This window comes from Leptinotarsa decemlineata, unplaced genomic scaffold (genome assembly GCF_025532065.1).
Source record: "Leptinotarsa decemlineata unplaced genomic scaffold, Ldec_3_MD MMD2_tig00000882_RagTag_RagTag, whole genome shotgun sequence".
Taxonomy (NCBI): domain Eukaryota; kingdom Metazoa; phylum Arthropoda; class Insecta; order Coleoptera; family Chrysomelidae; genus Leptinotarsa; species Leptinotarsa decemlineata.
In genome coordinates this window covers 12,479,102-12,502,232 of record NW_027412556.1, presented here as the reverse complement: position 1 = coordinate 12,502,232, position 23,131 = coordinate 12,479,102, and the positions used below count along the sequence as shown (strand labels likewise).

The following is a 23,131-nucleotide window of genomic DNA, read 5'->3' as shown; positions in this document are numbered from 1 at the left end:
CACTTGAACACTTCCTGTGAAAGTATCTATAGAAGAGAGACAAATCTCCAAAATTTTTTCGATTTTCCAGACTATCAAGGTTGCAAGTGATGTTTTTGTCTCCAATCAGGCGAATGGCATTTTTCTGGACGGAATCCAGCAGCTTTAGGGTATGCTCAGCTCCATACATAAGAACAATACTCCAAAAAAGGTCTGATCTGAGCTTTATAAAGCATCAAAAGTTGTTGAGGTGTGTACAGTTTTCTGGTTCGGAACTGTGTTCCAAGCTTTGAGAAGCAGCCTTTGCTATTCCAGCTATATGATTGTGCCAAGACATATTGGTATCGATTTTAACCCCCCAACAAACTTATCGAAGCAGAAAGGGGACTTGCCCGATCTTACATTATTATATCCGGTTCGAAGACATTCATCTTCTTGGAGAAAACCGATACCTGGATTTTTGTGGCATTAAACCTAACCTAACATAACCTAACCTGGTTACTTTTACCCCAATTCGAAACAAACGAAAACATTTTAAAAAATGTCGAGATAGATGAAACCTTTCACTTTACAAAATGTGCCTCTATAATCTGAAACTGTATTTCGGATATTTTTCTAGAATATGCGCATTTGCGATACTAAATTTACTCTATCTGACCGTTCCAAACTGCCATTAGTAAGTCAACGAGACTTAACAATTGTCGTAATGTCTAATCAGCAACTACTTATGGTTCAAAAGCGCAAATGAGGTCGAACACAACTATATATTTATGAAGGACCACGTTTATGATCTCTTACACTGCTACAGATAATGGCTCTGCTATTATAAGCCATTATATTTTAGAGATTTTCAAGATTTTGGGAAAACATAATTGAGAACCTTAACATTTAAAAAGTTTGTTTGAAGGTGATTGACAATGTTTCATGATGAATTTCACTAGTTCGGACTTATATTGTCTAATATATAAAATGATTTGAAATCCCTGAAACAACTAAAATACCGAAACTGAAATACCGAAAACCCATCACACGGGACAATATCTGAAACACAAATCCAACCACCATCAATTACCTAAAAGAAGAATCTTCAAGACTTCATTAGACTGTGCTTTCGGGGTCTGTAATAAGAGGTAGGTCTCGAGAAGGAACTAGACATCATCAAAAATGATCTTCAACGGAATGGCTACTCCAAAGCGATGGTAGAAAAGACTTTGGCTAAAAGACAGCAGGAGCCTCACAAGAAAGAGATGCCGAAACAACCAGTGCTTGCACTCCCCTACATCAGAGGATTATCGGAGAGGATAAGAAGAATTGGTTTCAAGTACAACATCAGAACCTGCTTCAGATCCGGTAACACTATCCGTAGCAGCCTCACGAAAACCAGGCCACCAAACGCGGACTGCGATTCCAAGAATTGCATTTACCGGATACCCTGTGAGTGCGGAAAATCCTATATTGGTGAAACTGAGAGGTCATTGAATATTCGCATTGCCGAGCACAAGAAACAAACACAGCGAGGGGAAACCAGCAAATCAGGAATAGCAGAGTATGTTTGGATCCATCAACACAACATCGAGTGTTCCCAAGCTGAGATCATACACAGAGAGGAACATTGGTTTAGGAGACATGCTGTCCAATAACGTATTCAGCTAAGCTAGCCTAGATATACGCAACATATGGAAACCCATCATCAAGCGAAAAATGGCCACCTCCCGCCAACCGATCATCTGCCACTGAACCAGAAAAGCGGAAAAAATGGAAAGCGGGGAAAAGTGAAAGTACTTGAACGATCCATAAATAGTCATCTCTCGGAGGAATCAGTCCAGTCATCACCCGAAGACGATTATAGATACTAACAATCGAAACGTGAACTAACGTGGCTTGGAATCTCTTAACTGTTTATTTTTATTTTCATTTTTATTTCTTTACTTTTTTGTTCAATCGTTCTATTTTCACTTGTATTTTATTTCACTCTATTTCATTTCAAGTTGTTGCGTCTTTATTTGTAATTTTCTGTTTTTATTACTATTATTATTGTTGACATGGAGCGACTTCTAAGGGCGCATGCTCAAAACTCAATTGAAGTATGCTTATCTATCAAAACCATATGAATAGAGACCTACCTACGATCCCATGCTAAGTACGCTACGTGAATCGCTATTATTTTTGCTAATTACTTATTTCACCGTGTGTGCTCTAGACTCTGTGTCATCTTCGACTGTTTGGTAACTCATTTTAACTTCCCGTTTTGTTGTACAATCCAGTGAAGCTGAAGGAAGAACACTCCAAAAAAGGGCCCTTTCAGAAGCAGGGATTTGTGCTAGGAATTCGGTGAGTTCGCTTTATGCCACAATTCTTACAGTCCATTCTTGTTTTCATTTTTATTATTTTTTTAAGTATTCGAAGACGCGACACAGGTTATTTTTGCTTAATATAATTTTTATTTTCAGCAATTCATTTTTAATTCTTCTTTTTTAGTTGTTTCAGGGATTTCAAATCATTTTATATATTAGACAGTGGAAGTCCGAACTAGTGAAATTCATTTAAAAAGTTTAGATTGCTGACTAGAGTATGAGGACTAATGCAAATGAATAGAAATAGTTGTTGGATAGCACTGGCAGACACTTGATGACAATCCATATTAACACTAACTGATACAATTTACTATGAGATTTTTCACTATGAGAATGTGCAAATGAATAAGCATTTTCGCTTGAGGAAGGAATTTTTATTCATTATACAAATTTATTGAAATTTTGCATTTCCTAATCAAACGTAAACGTAAACGTTTTGTTGGCGTGTATAACGTGTAGATGGATTTTCAATAGAAAAGCAGTAATAGATAGGGAACTGAAAGCCGTTTTCAATGAAATATCATTCGTCCCCCACTCTCTTTACAAAATGGAGATGATATGGTCATATGTTTTGCATGAGCTTTCAGGTCAGAACTTGTATCTTACAAAAAAAATGTACGCGGTTTTGGGTTCCTTCGAAAAGTTCTGTTTTTGGCAGCTGCGCGGTACGTTTCTGATGGTCTATCCGGTGACGGTCTATTTTATGCAACTGTGCTGTTTTTCGACGTCTTGAAGGAAATGGACAAGTTAGAAAACAAAAAACTTCCATGCAAAATTGAAAGAATCGACTAATATACTACTTACATTTAAGGAAAAAAAAGAAAAAAAAACTAATTAATACAGCTTGTTGTATGATTTTCACTATAAAGGGTTTTACAAAAACCGCGACACGTGTTTCGCTATAAATAACTTCCTCAGGCATAATGCTTGCATTAATTAGTTTTTTAATATGGATTTTAATCAAGTATCGGCCAGTTCTATTCAATTAGAAAAAAAGACCGTAGTTGAAGTGAAAAGGTTTTAAAAGAAAAATAGAATGAAAAAGATTGATAGAATAAATAAAATACTCAAAGTGAAATGTGAGGAGAAATGATTAAAATTAGTATGAACAGAAAAAATGTAAAAAAAATAAAGGAAGAAGATCTCCACAATCTGATGCTGCAGAGCGAAAACTCATAAGAAGTAGAAAAAGTATCCAAATATTCATTCATCCACTTGAACATTTTTCAGATTTCTTGTACACTTCATCAACTTCTGCATAGATTAAAAATCAATCTTTATTTGTTCCAGAACGTGACGAAATTTCCTCTATATAAAAATAAATGAATATGAGCCAAACTGCTTTTTCACTATGATGGAATATAACAACGGAAAAAATGCTTCTCCATTATATATTCAGACACTTGTTTCAGTTCATTATTCCGAATTACATATTCGAACGAATTTCACGACGAACATTAGGAACCAGTGTGCTGTTTCTTGCTTACAGTTTATCGTGTATGACATTAATTAGGAACAGGCGGAGAGCTTTCCGAAATAATGTTCTCGATGTTTTGAGGTTGATTATAACTTCAGGGATCATGTGTAGTTGACTTTTAGGTATAGTAGGAAAGGTAGAGCTGCAAATTGAAAACGGTTGAATAGGATGTGTCATTAGCAGCGGAAATAATTTGGGAACATGTTGAAATAATTGGAGGTTTCGCGGTATTCATTTTATAAGATTTTTTTTCAGAGTTTGCCAAATATTACGCTTTCTGTATTACTGCTAGTAGGTTGTATCAAAAGTATTGTCTGCTTTTATGAGTCTACTTTAAACTGTAATATCTCAGTCGAAATAAGCGCCATTTGAATCAGTTCATTTTTGCCAACGTAACACAGTTCGATCTATTTCGTCAGCATAAAAATTGGGTGCTCAAGATTCGTTGAAGTCGACGAATGCCATTTTGCCTGGTTCTCATTAGAGAAGGTTCTACCGGTGAGAAAACTATCGAAGTTCTGGAAAATGTGGTTGTCAGTTGGCGAGAAATCTGGGGAGTGAGGTGGATGAGACAGACCTTGGACGCTCAATTCGTTCAATTTTCGGACGATGATTTGTGAAACGTGCGGACGGGCCTTCTTTACTGACCAGTGCTGGCTGCTGCTGATGCAATTTTCGGTACATTTCGTCAATTCCCTCACAATAGAAATCTGCTGTGATGGTTCAGCCCGGTTGCAGATAGTTATAGTGAATCACACTATCCGTTGATCACCATACAGTAACTATGGTTTTTTCACTGTGGGTTTTTGTCTTTGAGAGGTGCCTGGGTGTACAATCAGTGTCGTGAACGTCTCATGTTGTCGTAGAGGATCCACTTTTCATGTCACGTGACGATCCGATCCAAAAAGGGATCGTTTTGGGTGCGCTTAAATAAAGAAGAATAGACCTCGAAACGTGACAATTTCTATCGATCGTTTAAATCATGGGGCACCAACTTTTTGACCTTTTGACTTTTCCAGTATATTTTAAACCATCAAAAATCGAATGGGGGCTGACGCCCAGTTCTTCCGCCGTCCAACTCACCTTTCGTGATGGGTCAGTCTCCAGTTCTGAAATCCTCGTTCTGAATTATTTTAGGTCGACCATTTCGTGGCTTATCTTCGAAGCTAAAATCTCCGGAACGAAATTTCGCACACCAACGTCGGACAGTGCGTTCATTAACACTATCATTGCCACATGCCTGGTAGTAAGAGATTTGAGCCAGTTCTAAGCCTCACCCACCACTATGACGTCATTAATGTGGTGTGGATGACCTAGACTGACTCGTGTGGCCTTGAAAAATATGTCTGGTGCATGTGACCTTGAAAAATATGTCTGGTGCATAGGTGGGATGTGTACTAAGTACAAACTTGTACAGAGTACATGCACCCAAAATCCCCCAATCCCCCAAAAAAAACAAAAATTTTCCTCCATATCCCCCATATTTCCCCCTCCCTCACAATCCCCACACACTTCCTTCACCCTCCCCATCCCCCACTTCCCACATCCCCGACCCCACACCCCTACAACACTATGACGTCTATGCAAACTAGTTTGCATAGAGTACAACACCCAATCCGAGCACAACACATCTTCACCCCACAAAGTTCCTGGTTGTTCAGCAGGGCTTTGGTTAGATTGCATGATGACGCTCCTAAGGTCAAAATACTCTGGAGGTAAAATAGCTTCCCAATCGGATCTACGGGTGGAGGCTGATTTGAAGGGCATCATCCTGCAGAACTTATTCGATAAACCACTATTTCTGACGGTCAGTAGGGTGTTCCTAACATCAGTCCGCAGGAAATAGCAGTTGCTTAGAGGCCCACTAGCAACTTCGGAATCGATTTCTGCAACATCAGAGGACTCAACTCAAATATAAACTTAGTGCACCAACATCTGCAATCAAATAATCCTCATATTCTTGCACTCACAGAGACCTAAGTCGGTGCTTCAACAAACCCCGTTAATTTTATATATCCCGCCTATGATTTCCACTCCCGAGTCAGACGTAACTTTTGGATATCTCTTTTTAGAAGCGATATCTCCAGTCAACAAGAGGAAATGCTGGAACCCTAAAACTTTGATGTTATGAGGTGTGAAATAATTGATATGCTGCGTTTATCGACCACCAAGAGATACACAGTATAGGGCACTATTCTCTTCACTTGTAACCACCATTCACTTCCTGCAAATCAATCATCCCAGTGCCGAAATTTCCATATCTGGTGACCTCAATGTCCACAATATTAAATGGCTCAAATTTTCAAATATTAACTACGAACACATCAACCTAATATACTCTATCAACATATTCAACGTTTTTATGATCTATAGACTGATACCCCAGCTGAACTTATGAAGTCTGTATTTCTGTACTTTGTTCTATGAGACAGTTAACCTAGCCTATATCTTATGTTTAGCAGGCTTTATCGATCATTCACATGATATGATATATGGGTTGAAAGAACGAATAATATCAAAGATTGAATAGAGAATCGGGAAAATATCTGAAATATTCAAAATAGTGGAACAATTAAATTGAAATATGAACTTAGTGAATGAATAAACTTGTCTATATATTGATCAGTTTCAAGTTCACTTGGAACTGAACAAAGTAATAACAAAGCCAGCGACAATATTTGGGGTACAGGTAGATTACGACCCCGTCGTCGAGTCATGTAATTAATGGCTTCAAAGCATAAGCTGAAACGTCGAACAAATGAAAACTACAGACGCGGTTCACCCCGGACTATGTGGTTTTAGTTGTATGTATTTCTTGCCCACACCATTACATTGTTACTTAAAATTTGTTAAAATTTGGCATGATAAACATTCAAGTGCTTCCTATGAAAGTTGTCTCTGAGAGTCTTTGATCCAAAAACTTTCGACAACAGATACTTTTTTATTTATTTTTATTATTATTATTATAATTATAAGTATTTTTTTCGCCTCGAAGATTGCGATGGACGGACCCTGCCCTCGAAGCCTAGATACATTCATCAACCACTCCACTCCACACATCGTGAGGTAAGTGATCATTGGGTTCGAGAACCTTGTGCCCCCAGTATATGTGATGTGCTTTTCGATACATTCACGATACATTTGAGAGGGTTTGCCAGCATAATCAAACAATGACAATCCCCCACCTTTTCATTTTATGATATATTCTCTTCAACGCCGATTTTCTTAAAATGAATGTCACCCTCTCTGAATTGTCGTTTCTTGCAAAGCGACGAAAGAGTTTGAAAGCTGTGTAAATAACCTGATAAAAGTAGTTGTAAGAACTAATTTTGTGTCTATTGTGCGCTTGACGTGTGCTCCATCTTTGCCAAAGCTTCCGCAAACTGGAAAAGACGCGTTGAATGTTTGAACAGGAACTTTCCGGAATTGTGTTTTAGTTGTATATATTTCTTGCTAACGTTCGGCTACTTTTCTAACTTTGCGAAGTGGCTTGTAAACTGCATGACTAATTGATAATATTTTGATGACCTAGTTTCATATTTTTCTACAGCATAGATTGAAACTTGGAATCAAAAACAAAGCACTCGTGATCAAACAACAAAATGCGCTAACTCGATCGCCATAGGCCAATAAATAAAATTTCGAAACATTCACCTTTCCCAACTACCTTAACAGTAGGCTCTGCCGTAAAATAACTTCTTTCCCGGCTAATATCACGCTAGATATTGATGTAAAATACCTCACAGAGGTTATTTTCATAGATGCACTGTGCATCAGTGCAGGAAACATCTGAACTAGACTGCAAAGTGCTTAGGGGGCGTTCATTGATCACTTGAGGCTTGAAAGGGGGGAGGTGATTTAGCAACAATTTCGAAATATCACAAGGGGGGAGGAGGTTGTAGTAAAATATCACGTGTTATTTATTTTTTCTTGAAACGCGCGATTTCTAAACCGAAAAGCGGCGTGTAATGTGACTTTGACTCGCCATTGCCAGTCAACGAACGAAGTCGCCGCGCACCACGACGACTGCCCAGCTCGGCTGGGCGGTTATATTCTGTTATTTCGGCACCGAATACATGCATACACCGTTAGGCCGGTGACATACTTCGCAATTTCCGAGCAGTTTTACCAGCGCGGTTTCCGAGCGGTGTTTATTTTCATGTCAACCCCTGCATTTGAATGGAACACGACAGAGTTTGCGGTTTTTAACAGTGGCGATTTCTTACAGCCGTCCGGTAGTCGGATTCCGAGCGATATTCATAGACAAGGGCGACCAAGTAGAGGGAGAACCCAGGTAAACGAATGGGACCCGACAGAATTGCTATTTCCGAGCGGTTTTTCAGTTGCGATTCGAGCAGGGAAGTGAACACGTGAATTTATAGCGTAGAAAATCACCCTTGTTTGTGGGACAATAGCGACCCCGGTTTTGCCAACAAACTGTAAAGAGATAAAGCATGGAGGGTGGTAGGGGCACTTGTATAGCAGAAAACCTTCCTTCATGGTTCCTCTTTTGGTGCAAGTCGTACCTACTTGGGTAGCGTTTTCCAGCAAGAGCGCCTTCTGCTTCCAAAGCGCAAAGGGATACCACCATTCAATGGTGAAATATCGCAGCTGCAGCAGACTTCATAGTGGTTGCTTTGAAGGCGCAAACGATACTAGAGAACGACAAGGGGGATATTCAGCCTCCAGTCAGAAATCCGGACTCTCAGGGAATCTTTCGGAAATCGCGTACACTGTCGGGTACTCACTGTAGCGATTTTTACTCAGCAATTTCCGTTCGGAAACCGCGCTGGAAAAAACAGCTCAGAAATCGCTAAGTATGTCACTGGCCTTACCTCGTACGTTTTTTTATTAAAATAATGTCTGAACTAGGTGATCTGTATAAAAGACATATTTGCAGAGTATAAGAAAGGAAACATTTTAAGATTGTTTGTAGGTACTGGAAAATACACGTGATTTTAGGTGTGAGAGGAAAGTTAGTCTTAAACCTCACCACATATCACCAAAGGGGAGAGGGGGTTAATAAACGCTTGAAAAATTACTTGAATAATGGACAATCCTTAAGGAAGCAAATTGCTGCATTCAACTTAATCGTGTCTCAGCGACTTCTGCTATCTGGATCAGATCTTTCCTGCACTGATGAGGGGTGATACCTCGGTCTGTAGGATGGATGCTGGATGCTGCTGGATGAACGAGAAACATCTTCGAGATTATTCTCTGTGAGGTAATTGTCTCTCAGATGAAATTCAATATCCAGCGTGGTATTAGTCGAGGAGGTAGTTGATTTCTGGTAGCCGTTTATCAGAATCTACAGTGTAGGTAGTTGGGAGAGAATCATGTTTCGAAATTCAATGTCGAAATATTCACCCCTTCTTGGGGTTCCCTCCGTGGAGATGCACAAGTGAGGGAAATTTTCTTGCAGGGGCAGCCGGTTCCTTGCCTTTATTCGAAGCGGAGCTTTTGGTGCCCCCGCAGGAATTGCCCTTGCTGTTGAAGGTGACCTGCTATGTCCAGCCTCACTAGAAGAGGTAGATTGGGGTGGACATTTTTGTTCATCCCCAACCATCGCCTTAGATTGGGGTAACCACTTCTGTCCAGCCTCGGGATTGGGTTTTGTTTTCGTTGTTTCTGTTTTTGTGTTGTTTCATTTATGTGTGTTCCCACGAGTAGCAAGAGAAGAGTTGACCACCTCTGGCAAAGCCCCGCATTACCAGAGGTAGGTTGATTACAATGAGGTTTCGCCCAGTTGCCCAAGGAGATCGTTCGTGACCGCATATCACCATTCAGCTGTCGGCACGATTCCTTACACCTTAGCTTGGGTAGGCTGGTCCACGGTGGCATGTTTTTCAAAGGCTTTTGGGAAGTTTTAGTTCCCCTTACCCTACTTATTTCTGCCACTGACCAGGAGTCCGGCGACCCCGTCCGTAAGGCCACATTGGCTACCCGGACAGGGCCTTCAGTCTCCTGGCCGTTCCCCTATCCGCCACCCAGGGACGCGCTCGATAGGTAGCCCAACCCACGGGTTTTTTTCTATAAAATTTGAAGTGCCTCGAGCTTAGGAAATCAAGACTGTATGTACAAAAAAAAAGCTTTTGGTGGTTTTAAGGCATGGTATACAGTGCTAGTCAAAAGTCCCCTCCCCCCCTCGTATCTTTTGAACGGGTATACTTATAATAATGAAATTTGGAGTGTGGAAATAAACGGATGTAGGCTTCTTAACTGGTCATAACAGGTGACGCAATAGTCATAAATGACGTCACAAGGCCACTGTGATCAAAAATTTTAAATGGGACCCTATGGCAAGTGACAGCTCGTTTGAAAGGTATTGAAAATACCTATTCAGTCATACCAATTTTGTTTGGGTTTCGGCTGATTTTGATTGATAAAATAGTTTCGCATTTAATTAATAAAGATTTAAGAACCAGTTCGTATAATAAGTGTTCAAAATGTGCTCCATCTACTTCCTGGCAGTAATGCATCCTATTGCTAAACTCTTGTCGTACTCGTCCCAGTGTGTCAGCGGAAATTGCCCTACATTCTTCAACAATTCATTGTTTCAGAATGGCAATACTGTCAGGTGCTGTAGCGTAAACCTTAGATTTCAAGTACCCCCATAGAAAAAAATCTAATGGTGTAAGGTCCGGTGACCGAGCTGGCCATTCGATCGAACCTCGTCGTCCAATCCATCTACCACGATATTCTTCATCTAGGTAACGTCTTACTGCACCGTGATAGTGTGCAGGAGCACCATCTTGTTGAAACGTTATTTCCAAGTTGTCGAATTCATCTGGATTATCTTCTAGAATTTCAAGAATTAACGCCTCAATATCAGTTTGTAACATCTCCAGATACAATTCACCGGTTAAGTTAGCATTGAGAAAAAGAGGCCCAACTATGTGGTTTCCCAAAATACCTGCCCAAACATTTACTTTTTCTGGAAATTGAGTATGTTTTTCACGAAAGATGTGAGGATTTGTGTCACTCCAATACCTCACATTTTGAGTGTTAACATTTCCATTGAGAAAGAAAGTACTTTCGTCACTAAAACAAATTGTCTGTATGTAGCCTGGTTGTTGGTTCATTTTATCGGACATAGTTTCACAGAATTCTAGTCTTCGGTCTACCTGATGCTTCAAACTTCCGAAGAAGCTCCCTCAAATAAACCCTCGATATAGGGCGATCGGGGTACCTCTCATTAAACAGTCGTTCCGCTGCATGGAAATTGTTTCTACATTCACCAATTATTAAGATAGCTGCTACTTTGTCGGCTACAGTACGTACCATTTTGCCTATGTAAACACTTAAACGTCTCGTTAAACAATAGCTTAGGTAAATTTTCAAGGTATAAACACTTTTGACAAGTTGATAATTCAAACACGTCAACCTTTTTGACAATGAACCAGAGGCGTACTTCAAAATCTTTATTAATTAAATGCGAAACAATAATTTTCGTATTTCTTCAATTTATCAATCAAAATCAGCCGAAACCCAAACAAAATTGGTATGACTGAATAGGTATTTTCAATACCTTTCAAACGAGCTGTCACTTGCCATAGGGTCCGATTTAAAATTTTTGGTCACAGTGGCCTTGTGACGTCATTTATGACTATTGCGTCACCTGTTATGACCAGTTAAGAAGCCTACATCCGTTTATTTCCACCCTCCAAATTTCATTATTATAAGTATACCCGTTCCAAAGATACGAGGGGGGGAGGGGACTTTTGACTAGCACTGTATAAGGTCTTCGGCCTATGAAAATAGTTATTCTTCCTTATAGGAGAAAAATATTTCTTGAATGAGGTATGAAGAAGTCACCATCTTTTCTTGCAACGCAAAAAATAAATCATCATTATGTTTGTGATTTCCACTATGATTCAAAACAATGGGACAAATAAAATTCATCAAAGAATTACATCAAACTATTGTGTGTAGATATTGATAATAAAATTTCATCCAAATGTGTTCAAACCGATCAACGCTGGCCCAATAATTTTTTAATAGTGTGATTGTACAAATCAATAAACCCAGTTTCATGATTGAAAATGGTGTTCATCTCAGAACGATTATTACAAAAAAGTCGAATATGCCATAAAATTGGCGATAAAAATGTGTCAGTCGTTTTAATGACTATTGCTTCTGTGGTAAGAAATTTCGGGAAAAACCCCATATATTTTCAGATGTTATATGAAATCCTCTGTCCATCATTCCAGTCCAGTCATTTTCTCCAAATTCAGTATGGTGGCATAACGGTAAACTTCATTACAGAGACTTGCTGAAGTCGGTGTGAATAATTTTTATTGAACAAAAGGTCACAAATGGTAGCCATAAATGGAATTACATCATTTACCTTCACGGTATCCTCCGGAGTTCTTCAAGGCAGCCGTCTGAGTCCTTTATTCTTCATTATATACATCAACAAAGTTTCCAGTTGCTTCAATCAGTGGAAATTTTTACTTCATGCCGATGACTTGAAAATGTATCACACAGTAAAGGATCCAGATGATAACGGAGAAGCTCAGGAGGACTTGAAGCGCCTCAAAAAATTCTGCGATGACAATGACTTGTTTCTCAATCCACAAAAATTCGTATCAATCTTATTTTCCAGAAATAAAAATATAATCAGAAATAATCATTATTTTGAAAATCACGAACTGAAGTCAGTTTCAGAAGTTGAAAACTTGAGAATAATTATGGACTCGAAGTTATCATTCAATTCACATATAGAAAAACTCGTCAATGAATGTGATGTGAATGGCAAAACCTTAGTATTGTATGAATATATAGCGTATTGAGAGAGTCCAAAACGAATGTCTTCGCTACATTACTCATAAATTAAACTTTCAATTTACGAATAGCGACTACAGTCCCATTAGGCGCTAATACAATATTATGTCTATGAAGGATAGAAGAACTGTTACGGATACCATCACGATTTTCAAGTTAATGAAAGGATTCGTTCATTGTCCAGAGCTTTATTCCCTAATCCAGTTCAATGTTCAGTGTAGAACCTTGAGGCGTACAGAATTCTTCAAGTCAACTTGCACAAGGACAAATGCTGCTCAAAATTCACCACTTTAAAACCTTCAACGAAATTTGCAACATTATTTAATATTTTGAAATTTCTTTAGACTGTTTCAAATGCAGAATGAAAAAAATCTTCATTGATAAGTTGTGATCATTTCTGTAGTATCTGTCACTCTCATAATAATTATGTTACCCTTCGATTGTCCAATGTAATTTTTTCTTTTTTTTTTCTCAATGCCCACTTGAATTAAATGCTGCTCAAAATTCACCACTTTAAAACCTTCAACGAAATTTGCAACATTATTTAATATTTTGAAATCTCTTTAGACTGTTTCAAATGCAGAATGAAAAAAATCTTCATTGATAAGTTGTGATCATTTCTGTAGTATATGTCACTCTTATAATAATTATGTTACCCTTCGATTGTCCAATGTAATTTTTTCTTTTTTTTCTCTCAATGCCCACTTGAATTAAATGCTGCTCAAAATTCACCACTTTAAAACCTTCAACGAAATTTGCAACATTATTTAATATTTTGAAATCTCTTTAGACTGTTTCAAATGCAGAATAAAAAAAATCTTCTTTGATAAGTTGTGATCATTTCTGTAGTATCTGTCACTCTTACAATAATTATGTTACCCTTCGATTGTCCAATGTAATTTTTTCTTTCTTTTTTTCTTTTTTTTTTCTCAATGCCCACTTGAATTAAAATTATAAAGTGTGTTCTCTATTGGATTTGTTAATCTTTTTGTAACCCCTATATTGGTGAATAAATAAATAAATAAATGAACATTGTCGAACAACTTGATGTTGTAATAGACAAGAAACGTTTTACAGAGTTTTCATTGATTTTTTGAGCCTTTTTTCAAACTTCAATAAGAGTTGTATCTCTTGTACTACAAAAAAGACAAAGCGCTTCATTTTCCGGCGTGACTGTGTTTTATTTTAAACTTTTGACTTTGGTTCATTTCTAGAAAAACCGAAAGAAACTTTCATTTTTTTTTCCATTTAATCCGAAATATCGGCTTCATTGATCTCTTCTTTCGTTCCGAATTTCAAATTACTAAGAAACAACTGAATGGCACCGTGTATAATAATCCTTGTCATAATAATCCTGGTACATGCCCATTTTTGAAAGAGTGAAATATCGCTTGAAATTAAAAAAATTCATCAATCTGAAACAAAATTCAGACGTTGAGTGTATAAGCTCATGGGTGGAATAGAAACAGCATATTACAAATAAGGGTATTTTATCATCCGGCATAAATGTCACACAAGTACTGAATTATATTTCTGTAAATGTTGACGAATATTCCTCACGTGGAATACAGAAAGAAATCCCAAATTCATGATACACATTAATCTTCTTCATTTCTTTCAACCTGGTAATATTTCTTTCTGATATTTCTAACTGATGTTATAGTCTCGGAACAAATGATTATATGTATTTTTGATGGTATAAAGAAAAATGAATTGCATACAGAATGGGAATACAGAACATGTCAAATAAATGTACGAGATTTTTTTTAAATTGTAATAATATGGCTCTTGTTGTTGTATTATTGCTTGAATAATTGATAGCAAAATAACTCTTAGATACAAAGAATTTCATAACGTTTCCACGTTCTTCGAAATTGCTAGTTTTGGATTTTCAAGATTTGCTTTTGGTAACAAGAGGGGATGTTGACCCCCTTTGTTGAGGTGCCATTTATTGAGTCGATGGAAAAATCAAACGACGAATATCTGAATATTATTACTGGAGTTTTAATATCTCGACACGTGTTTGGGTCACCAAGTGATCATTTTCAAGAGTTTAATGTTCCTCTTCAAGGTGATCACTTGGTGATATAAACACGTGTCGAGGTGTCTTCCGGCCATGTCTTCACATCAAGTATCGACCAACTACATCATATATGTTCTGTAATTGATCTTTATCCGCACACAGGATTTCACCCTCAATGGAAGTATCTGTTTATTCACATACCCTACAGTTTTTTTTAAGGACAACACACCAGCACAACAGAAAACATTTTTAGTAGCTCTATGAGCGGTGCCTGTGCGAAAGTAGCGATTCATATTGGATTTGAAACGCTGAAGATCAAATCCATTTGGAAAAACGTTCTCAGTAAGTTTATTCCACATAAACGCTGTCCTCCAAATGGAAGAGTTCTTAAAAAGTGAAGTTCGAGGTGTACTGAGTTGAACCTCAAAACGATGAGCAGCCACAGTCCGTCACGTTTTTCTGATTCCTGGTGGAATTAAATGTGCCAAATCACCTGAACACTTCTCGTGAAAGTATCAATATGAGAGAGACAAATCTCCAACATTTCTTGAATGTTCCAAACTATCAAGGTTGCAAGTGATGTTCGCGTCAGGGTATGCTTAGGGGCGGAGCTCCATACATGAGAACAATACTCTGAAGAAGGTTTGATTTGAGCTTTATGAAGCATCAAAAGTTACTGGGGAGTGTACAGTTTTCTGGTTCGGAACAGTGTTCTGAGCTTTTGAGAAGCAGCCTGTGCAATTCCAACGACATGATTGTGCCAAGACATATTGGTGTCCATTTTAACCCCGAACAAACTTTTCGAAGCAGAGAGCTTAATTGTCTGTCCTGACATTATTATATTCGGTTCGGAAACATTTACCTTTTTGGAGGAAACCGATGCCTGGGTTTTTGTGGCATTGAATTGAACCTGGTTACTTTCACCCCAATTCAAAATCACTTCTAGATCATCCTGCTGCCGGTGAAGATGTGCATCTGCAGCCGATGTCCTGGAATCCAAATGGAATGACGAGACAAGCGTGCTGTCGCCAGCAAAGCAATATATTGGATTCTTGGTTTTTCCCGATAAGTCGTTGATATACAATAGAAAAAGGGTTGGAGACAATGTAGATCCTTGGGAAACACCATAATTGTTGTTGAAATTATTCGAGAGATATCCGTCGACGACCACTTGCAGGGAATGTTCTTTCTGGAAGCTGGAGGAGCCATACACAAAAATGATCCGACAAGCCATAGCATCGAAGTTTAACTAGCAAACCCTCATGTCACAATCGGTCAAAGGCCTTAGAAATCTCAAGCGCAACAGCTCTTGTCTGTCCGTGTTTCTCGATTGCATTATTCCAAATATGGGTGACATACGATAGAAGGTCGTCTGTTGATCTTTGTTTGCGAAAGTCATATTGTATGATCACTCAAGCCTGTGGATCTTTGTTTCCGAAAGCTTAAGACGTTGAAGCCTTACAAATATTTGTGTATATGGTGCTTTATGACTTGATATCATTGATAGCAAAGCTACTGATCTATACTCATTTGGAAGATTTTTCTGGCCCTTAATATTTATGTGATTTACTGATGAATACATTATTATAATCGGCACTCGAATTTCTGCTGGATCAGTTTGTTTCGCTTGCGATAAATATTTGCCGATGAATCTGTAAAGAGTTCTTGTGTCCCTGCTGACGTTTATCCCATAAGGTATTGGAAAAGCTATTTCTGAATTCTCCAGTTCACCTCACGGTTGGATTCACATTATATCGATTGATTCCAGGGTATATCATCCTTTCAGCGCTTGGGATGAGGAACAATGGAAAATTGTTTCTCCTCGGTGCTATTTCACATTTCAATCCCTGGAGATGGATCGGTATCTAGCAGAAGTTCGAGTTTGGATATCGGGAATGGATGAAGGGGAAACACATGAGAATATAATTGTTCATGGAATAATGTTGGAGGTTTCCACTTCCATTATCAAAAAAATATTAGTCGCTTCGAAATTGAGTTACTCTGCTACTTTCTGACTGTTACTGTTCACAATCACTTTCTTTTTGATGCTTCGAGACTTTCTATAGGTCACTTATGTCCTTGTTCAGTGCCCATAGCCTATATTTTTGCCTAATTGAAGGTTTCCACTCATTTTGGATTTACGTATACGCTAGATTGGCCGAATGTATTATTTTTCCATATATGAGCAACTTATTTTGACTTTTTCTAAACTGGATATTCTTGTGATCGCTGGTCCGAATCTTCAACAACCTTGTGGTTTCATCGATGAAGGACTGTTATTAGTGTTCGATGGATTAATTTTGTGTGGTAATTACAAACTGTGTGTCCTGAAGCAGATTCTTATTCGATACTAAAATTTCCTCCTGTTTTCTGATAGTCTTGAATGATAACTTTGATCGTGAGGTTTTGTTTTCTCTGTTGAGCTCTTGCCTTGATTTGTTTTCCGGATTTCTCAAGAGTATGTCCATTCCCTTGAAGATTCATCTTGATGATCGAGCAGGACCTCCTGCTGTTACATTTTTACCATATCAAAACTCGTCAAAAAATCTGAAAATTAGATTCAACGAAGGCGGCTGACTTCCAATCCCTAAATTAGAGTGGTAATGAAATGATATGATTGAAATCAATCATATCACGTACAATGCACATCAACAATTGAAAAAAAAAATGGCAGGCATCATTTCGATGGAACGACAAATTATCCATATTTGCATTTTTCGCTGAGGTATGACAAGAAAAAAGCAATAAAAATTTTTCCAGCAATTTCCCATAGCCTAGGATATTTTTCGGGTATTCTTGCCTATAGTCAAAATTTTTGATAGCCTTTTTTGAATTTAATTTTCAGCTACTCATTGTTGATAAGCTACTCTTGTAATACCACATTCGCCAGTTCTATTTCATCAAATGGACTTATGACGTGGTAGGTTTCGTTTCGTATTTTGAGTCTTCACCTATTTGATCAGATATCCTTAGATGATATTTGAGCTGAGATAGTTTCATAGAGTTATTGCTGAAAATTTTGGGTAATAACCAATACTGTACTGTCGACATTCCTTGGATTCAGTCATGTTTCGTTTTCGTTGAAGTAAAAAAATGTTTGTTTCAGTAATTATCAATACAACTATTTCAACATAATAGAATAGGTTTAATTAACTATTGCAAAAGAATTATCTCACAGGAAGAAGTCAGATTGTGAAAACCTAATTATCATCATCAGGAGGAGAATTGAAAAATGACGTACCACAAGGTTCAATACTAGGACCGATACTTTTCTTGTTATACATGAAAGATTCAACATCTATCGATGTGAAAGGAGAAATTAAACTATTCGCCGATGATACTAAAATATTACTGCGTAAAATATGAGATTATACGCTTAAATGTGAAAAAATAAAAAACTGGTGTAACTCCAATCTGCTGTCTTGGATGTTTCCGAAGCAAACTTAATATCATTCCACTGTTTTATTAACAGCATACCATTAACAACAAAGGTCGCAGATAAGACGATTGACATTACCTCAATGAGAAGCTAGGCTTCAGGGTGTTTTGCAGTGAGAATAACCTATAAGGAACTCGGTGTCTCTGCCGCTAAATCAGCTTAATTCTCACTCATTGATTCTCATTTGAGGTGTGGAGTTTCCTTCTGTGGAGTATGTTGCAAAACTCGATTACATTATACAGAAAAATACTATAAGATTCATGTTTAATGCCAAAAGTGGAGTCTCCTGCAAACCATTCTTTGAACTACATGAAATTTTGACAGTCTTTGGAATTTTTATCTCATAAACAGTTTGTTTGATTAACAAACATAAACTGATATTCACCGGCTTCTCCAATAAATATGCCCTTTGTCAATGACGCAATGACCAGATTCCAGTCTGGTCGAAGACTCCTCATATTATAATGGTCTCAAGATGTTTAATCATTTACCTGACCATAATAAAATTTTCGCGGATAATTGTAAATGTCGGAAATCAGTAAAAGATGTATTATGTGGTCGACTCTATTATAGTTTAGAAGAGCTCTATAAGGACAGTTTTCTCTAATTCATTTCATCATCTGTATTTTTTTAATATATAGACAAAGTATGGTATACTATATATTTGGTATTTTGAACTTTTCCGGTATTTTTCTTCTTTTCAGTATCCGTATGTATTATTCGCGTATGTGTTTGGATAAAATTGTTAGATGTATGCCTATATTTGTACAGCTATATCTTTACTCTCTATCTATATGTATGTATTACATACATTTAAGGTGACTGAAGAAAATTTGCAGCTTCGTCAACGAGACCTGAGGTTCTTTGGGCTATATAGCATATTATTATTATTAAGCTCATGGGGGTCTATCTGGACCACTTTGGGAATCACTGATTCAAACCAATACTAAGATAACATATTCAAAAAACACTTTATTTTGAGATTTACACGTAAACAGTTTTACAAAAACGCAACACGTGTTTCGCCATACAATGGCTTCTTCAGGCATATCTTCGGGCCTGTAAAGTCACGCCCACAGAAGCCATTGTATGGCGAAACACGTATTGCGTATTTGTAAAACTGTTTAGTGAATACCTCACAGTACTTGAAGTGTTTTTTGAATACGTCACTTATAGATTTTCATCAAGACAATTCAAAGCCAGCAATTTGTATCTTTGTCGACCTCTCCAAGCGTTTGACACCGTTTTTCACAAAAGGCTGCTAGAAAAATTGGAGAATATTGGCATGCGCGGCAAGATGTACAATTTTCTGGAATCGTATCTCTCTTTTAGAAAACAAGTGGTAAATATCGATGGTATACTGAATAATCAAGCAAAAGTTGCGTATGTTGTCCCGCAGGGAACAGTTTTGGGCCCTATTTCATTCACCATATACATCAATAGCTAGTTAACATTATAATCAGCAGGTGAAATTTTGAGTTTTGCTGATCATATTGCTGTACTGTATAAGTCAAACAAGTGGGAACAACTCAAAATAAAAGCTGAAGTTGATTTCAACACAATCGTCAGGTGGTTTGAGCATAACAAATTAACAATAAATGGGGACAAAACCAAATACTTGTCATTCACCTCCTACACTAATAACCTTCCAAACATGAGTCCTTCAAAAATAAACGAGAAAACTTCAATACCGGAGGCCACTACAATCAAATATTTGAAAGAGATTCTCGAAATCCCCCAGTTGAAAAGAATTTACTACGGATTAGTAGAATCACAACTTAATTATGGAATTATAGCATGGGGCGGTGTGAACGATAAATAATCAAACAAACCTCCTGAACGTAATAAAAACACATCTTGAAAATTATATATAGTGAGAAAACGACTTTCTCCAGTAGAAATTTGTTCATGGAGAGCGAGGAATTTCATATCAAACAGTTATTTTATTTGAAAATCATTTCCAAAATTCATGAGGGCAAAATATCACTGAACAAACTTCAACACCCATATAGTACTAGGAACAAAGACACCACACCGCCTTGGTACCAATATGTAAGAAATTAGTCGGTCAAAGACATTGTAGCAACATGAGCGCGAAAATTTGGGATTCGGGCCCATATAGGATAAAAAGCATAAGAAATAAAAATAAATTAAAGAAACATGTGCCCACCAAGGACTCCAATAATCAGAACAACCATCCTGACAGAGTGGCCTGGATAGAGTCTGCGGAGTTCGAAGATAAAATCCCCATATTTTATCAGTTTTTCCTCCTCTTTTCGGACGTAATTTATCTCGACAGGAGCAGAAAACTCCACGACAAATATCGTCTTGCTCTAATGGACGGGAAGGACTACATCAGACTTATTAGCTTGTATGAGCCTGAGGGCGGGGAACGAATAGTTTCAATAAATTCGGCACTTCTTGTTTCCCACAAACGGATTCAATATCCCCCTCAGCGTAGGGCAACACCGGTGTCTCGTCAATACAGTAACAGTGCCGTAGATGGTAATATAGTACTCTTAAGGCCGTGTTATGTCGATGGATATAGGCCGAGACCGCATATGCTGGACATGCTCATAGCAAGTGCATTATGGTCTCGGGCGCCTCGCGCAGGCCCGCACATTGTGCCAGGAACTTCTATACCCATCACGCGACTGCGGTAGACTAAGGTGTTGAAGACACTACCCTAGCAAGCCATGATGGACCCCTCAGTTTCTGACTTCAGCCTGCTCGACTTGAGGAAAGCGAAAGTCAGGCGCTTTGGTAAGCCAAGGTCTCCAATGTTATTGAAGAAGAACCCATGCATTGGCTTGTCCTTACGTTTCCGCAGAAGAGAGGTGATCTCTGCGGCTTTTATATGAGCTTTTTCCTGAACGGGTTCCAACTCGGTGACAGAATTGTGGTCACCTCGTTCAGTGTCGAAAACTAAACCGAGTTCATCAGCTGCTCGGGCAGTTGCCCTAAAGAGAAATGCCCAATTCCTGCTCTCTCGTGGTCACGGACCATGCAGAGAAGGTGATCCGAACTCCTGATGACTTTACAGCCTGAATTTAGTACAATTCTGTCATGTAGACACTCCAAACTCAAAAGTCCATGGCCTCCCTGCTGTCGGGGGAAGTACAACCGTGGAACGGACGATTTGGGATGCAAACTCCTATAGAGATGCATCATTTTTCGGGTCTTTACGTCGAGTTGATGACTCCCGAGTCCTCTTCACTACTCCAAACGAGTAGAGCAAGATTGGAACGTCAAGCATATTTGTTGCAGCAAGTTTGTTCTTCCCCGATAGTTCCGATGACCAGGTTGTTCCGATACTTGCCGCGGAGAGAGTTCTTCACTGCTGTTACCGCTTGTGAGTGGCGTTGTTCCACCCCTCCGACATCCAGATGGTGTAGGGTGCTTCCATCTATGAGCTGCACATCCTCTCCGTAGTCCCCTCATTGTTCTCTTTTGAGATGGACCATTGCACATTTGTCTATCCCGAATTCCATACCAATAGCATGCGTGTACTCTTCCACCACCTTTATTATTATTATTGGCCAATTCCATCATATAAAATACTCAGGATTTCAGTTTCAATGTATCTATTATCTATAAATCAATGTGATTCCTTTTTTCCAATATGAGGAAGGTTTCTTCAGGAAATCCGGAAACGAACTCTTTCTCATATCATGTTGTGCGGTTCCACTTGAAGGAGAATGATTCTGTTTTGATTATTGCATCAAAAGTGTCATAATAGACTTGGAAGTGAGCGAAATGAGTGGTATGTGAATATTCATAACCACATTTGGCTTTGCGCTGGAAGAGGATTAAGTTTTCATAGGTTTATGAACGACTCGATTCCGGAATTCTCGTGAGATTTGCGATTATTACTTTGGAATGGCCGCAGCCACCACTGACACTTCGAATAAACTCATAAATATTCGTCGAGTGCGCTTTGAGATTTACATAATTAATGTGACGCGCTTACTTTAGTGTCGCTTTCTATGGAATATCATTCATTTATGTGCTGTAGGGTAGTGAATAAAACGGAGTCTGTAATAAGGAATATGTTTTACAAAATCAAACAAAAATAAGCAGAAAATAAAACAAAGGAGTGAAGAGCTAGAAGAAACAAGACTTTATATAAAAATTAAAAATGTTGGAACTATATTAGTGGAAGAATAATAAAAGAAAAATGAAAATATAAAGACTACAAAAGTTATACTGAGTTCAAAATCTGTTATACTATTAGGAATATATAAGTTGACTTGTACCACGAAACTTCATATTGTCCAAACAGAGAGAACTTTTTCCTGAAAATTAAAGAGCATAGAAGTAGTTTCTTGCATGGTAAGACCAATTCCACATTTGCGAACCGGCTCTAGTAGTTCAATTACAACTATGACGTGTTACATTTTGAAAAGAAACGTTCGAAATTCAATCGTTTGGAAATAAATAGATTAAAGAATTTGTGTCATTCATTGAATGATCAAATATAATTGAATAGCTTCTCTTCACTAATTTTTTTTTGTGGAAACTGGTAATTACTTGATACATAAATTCAGGTAATATTGAGAATTCAATGTTTCTGTTGCTTTTTTTGTTTTTTCTGTAACATAAAGGATAGTTTGAACTTTGGTGTGTTATTTCAGTTCTCTTCATCCTAACAAACAAACAACAATCTGTATATTCTGACTGTCATTTATAATAACAATTTGCCTTTACAAAAGATTAATGAAACTGCCTCGAACCGAAAATATTTAGGAATTTTGCATGCAAAGTGACATCTATAAAAAAGTTGCCGGGAAACGCTTTGATATAAAATCAAATTTCAAATGCGAAAAGTGTTTATGACTTTTTTATATTGTACATTTGTTATTTTGTTCGAAATGCCAATGCTTTTGTGTCGCTCGTGAATTTAAAACATAAATATCTCTCTTTGTGGAAGTGGAAATACGTGCTGTTTAATTGTATCTGTAATGACAGCTAGCGTTTCGATTCTGACGATGAAAAAAAAGAGGTACGTCCATTTTCAATTACAATATGAAGCGTGTCAGTTATCGCGGTAAAAGCGTCGTTTCGAATCTGATAAT

The 23,131-nt window shown here is 37.9% G+C and overlaps 1 protein-coding gene across 2 annotated transcripts in view; it reads left to right on the top strand.

Moving 5' to 3' along the window:
* LOC111514866 (adenylate cyclase type 6) overlaps positions 1 to 23,131 on the top strand; it is a 426,206-nt gene that overhangs the window by 66,243 nt on the left and 336,832 nt on the right. The window contains exon 2 of one of the 2 annotated variants that reach the window (XM_074175025.1): positions 6,806 to 6,876. The exons of the other annotated variant lie outside the window; for it this stretch is intronic. Coding sequence (XP_074031126.1) covers positions 6,812 to 6,876 — 65 coding nt within the window. The 5' untranslated portion in view covers positions 6,806 to 6,811. The remainder of the gene's footprint in view (positions 1 to 6,805; positions 6,877 to 23,131) is intronic. 2 annotated transcript variants of the gene reach the window in all.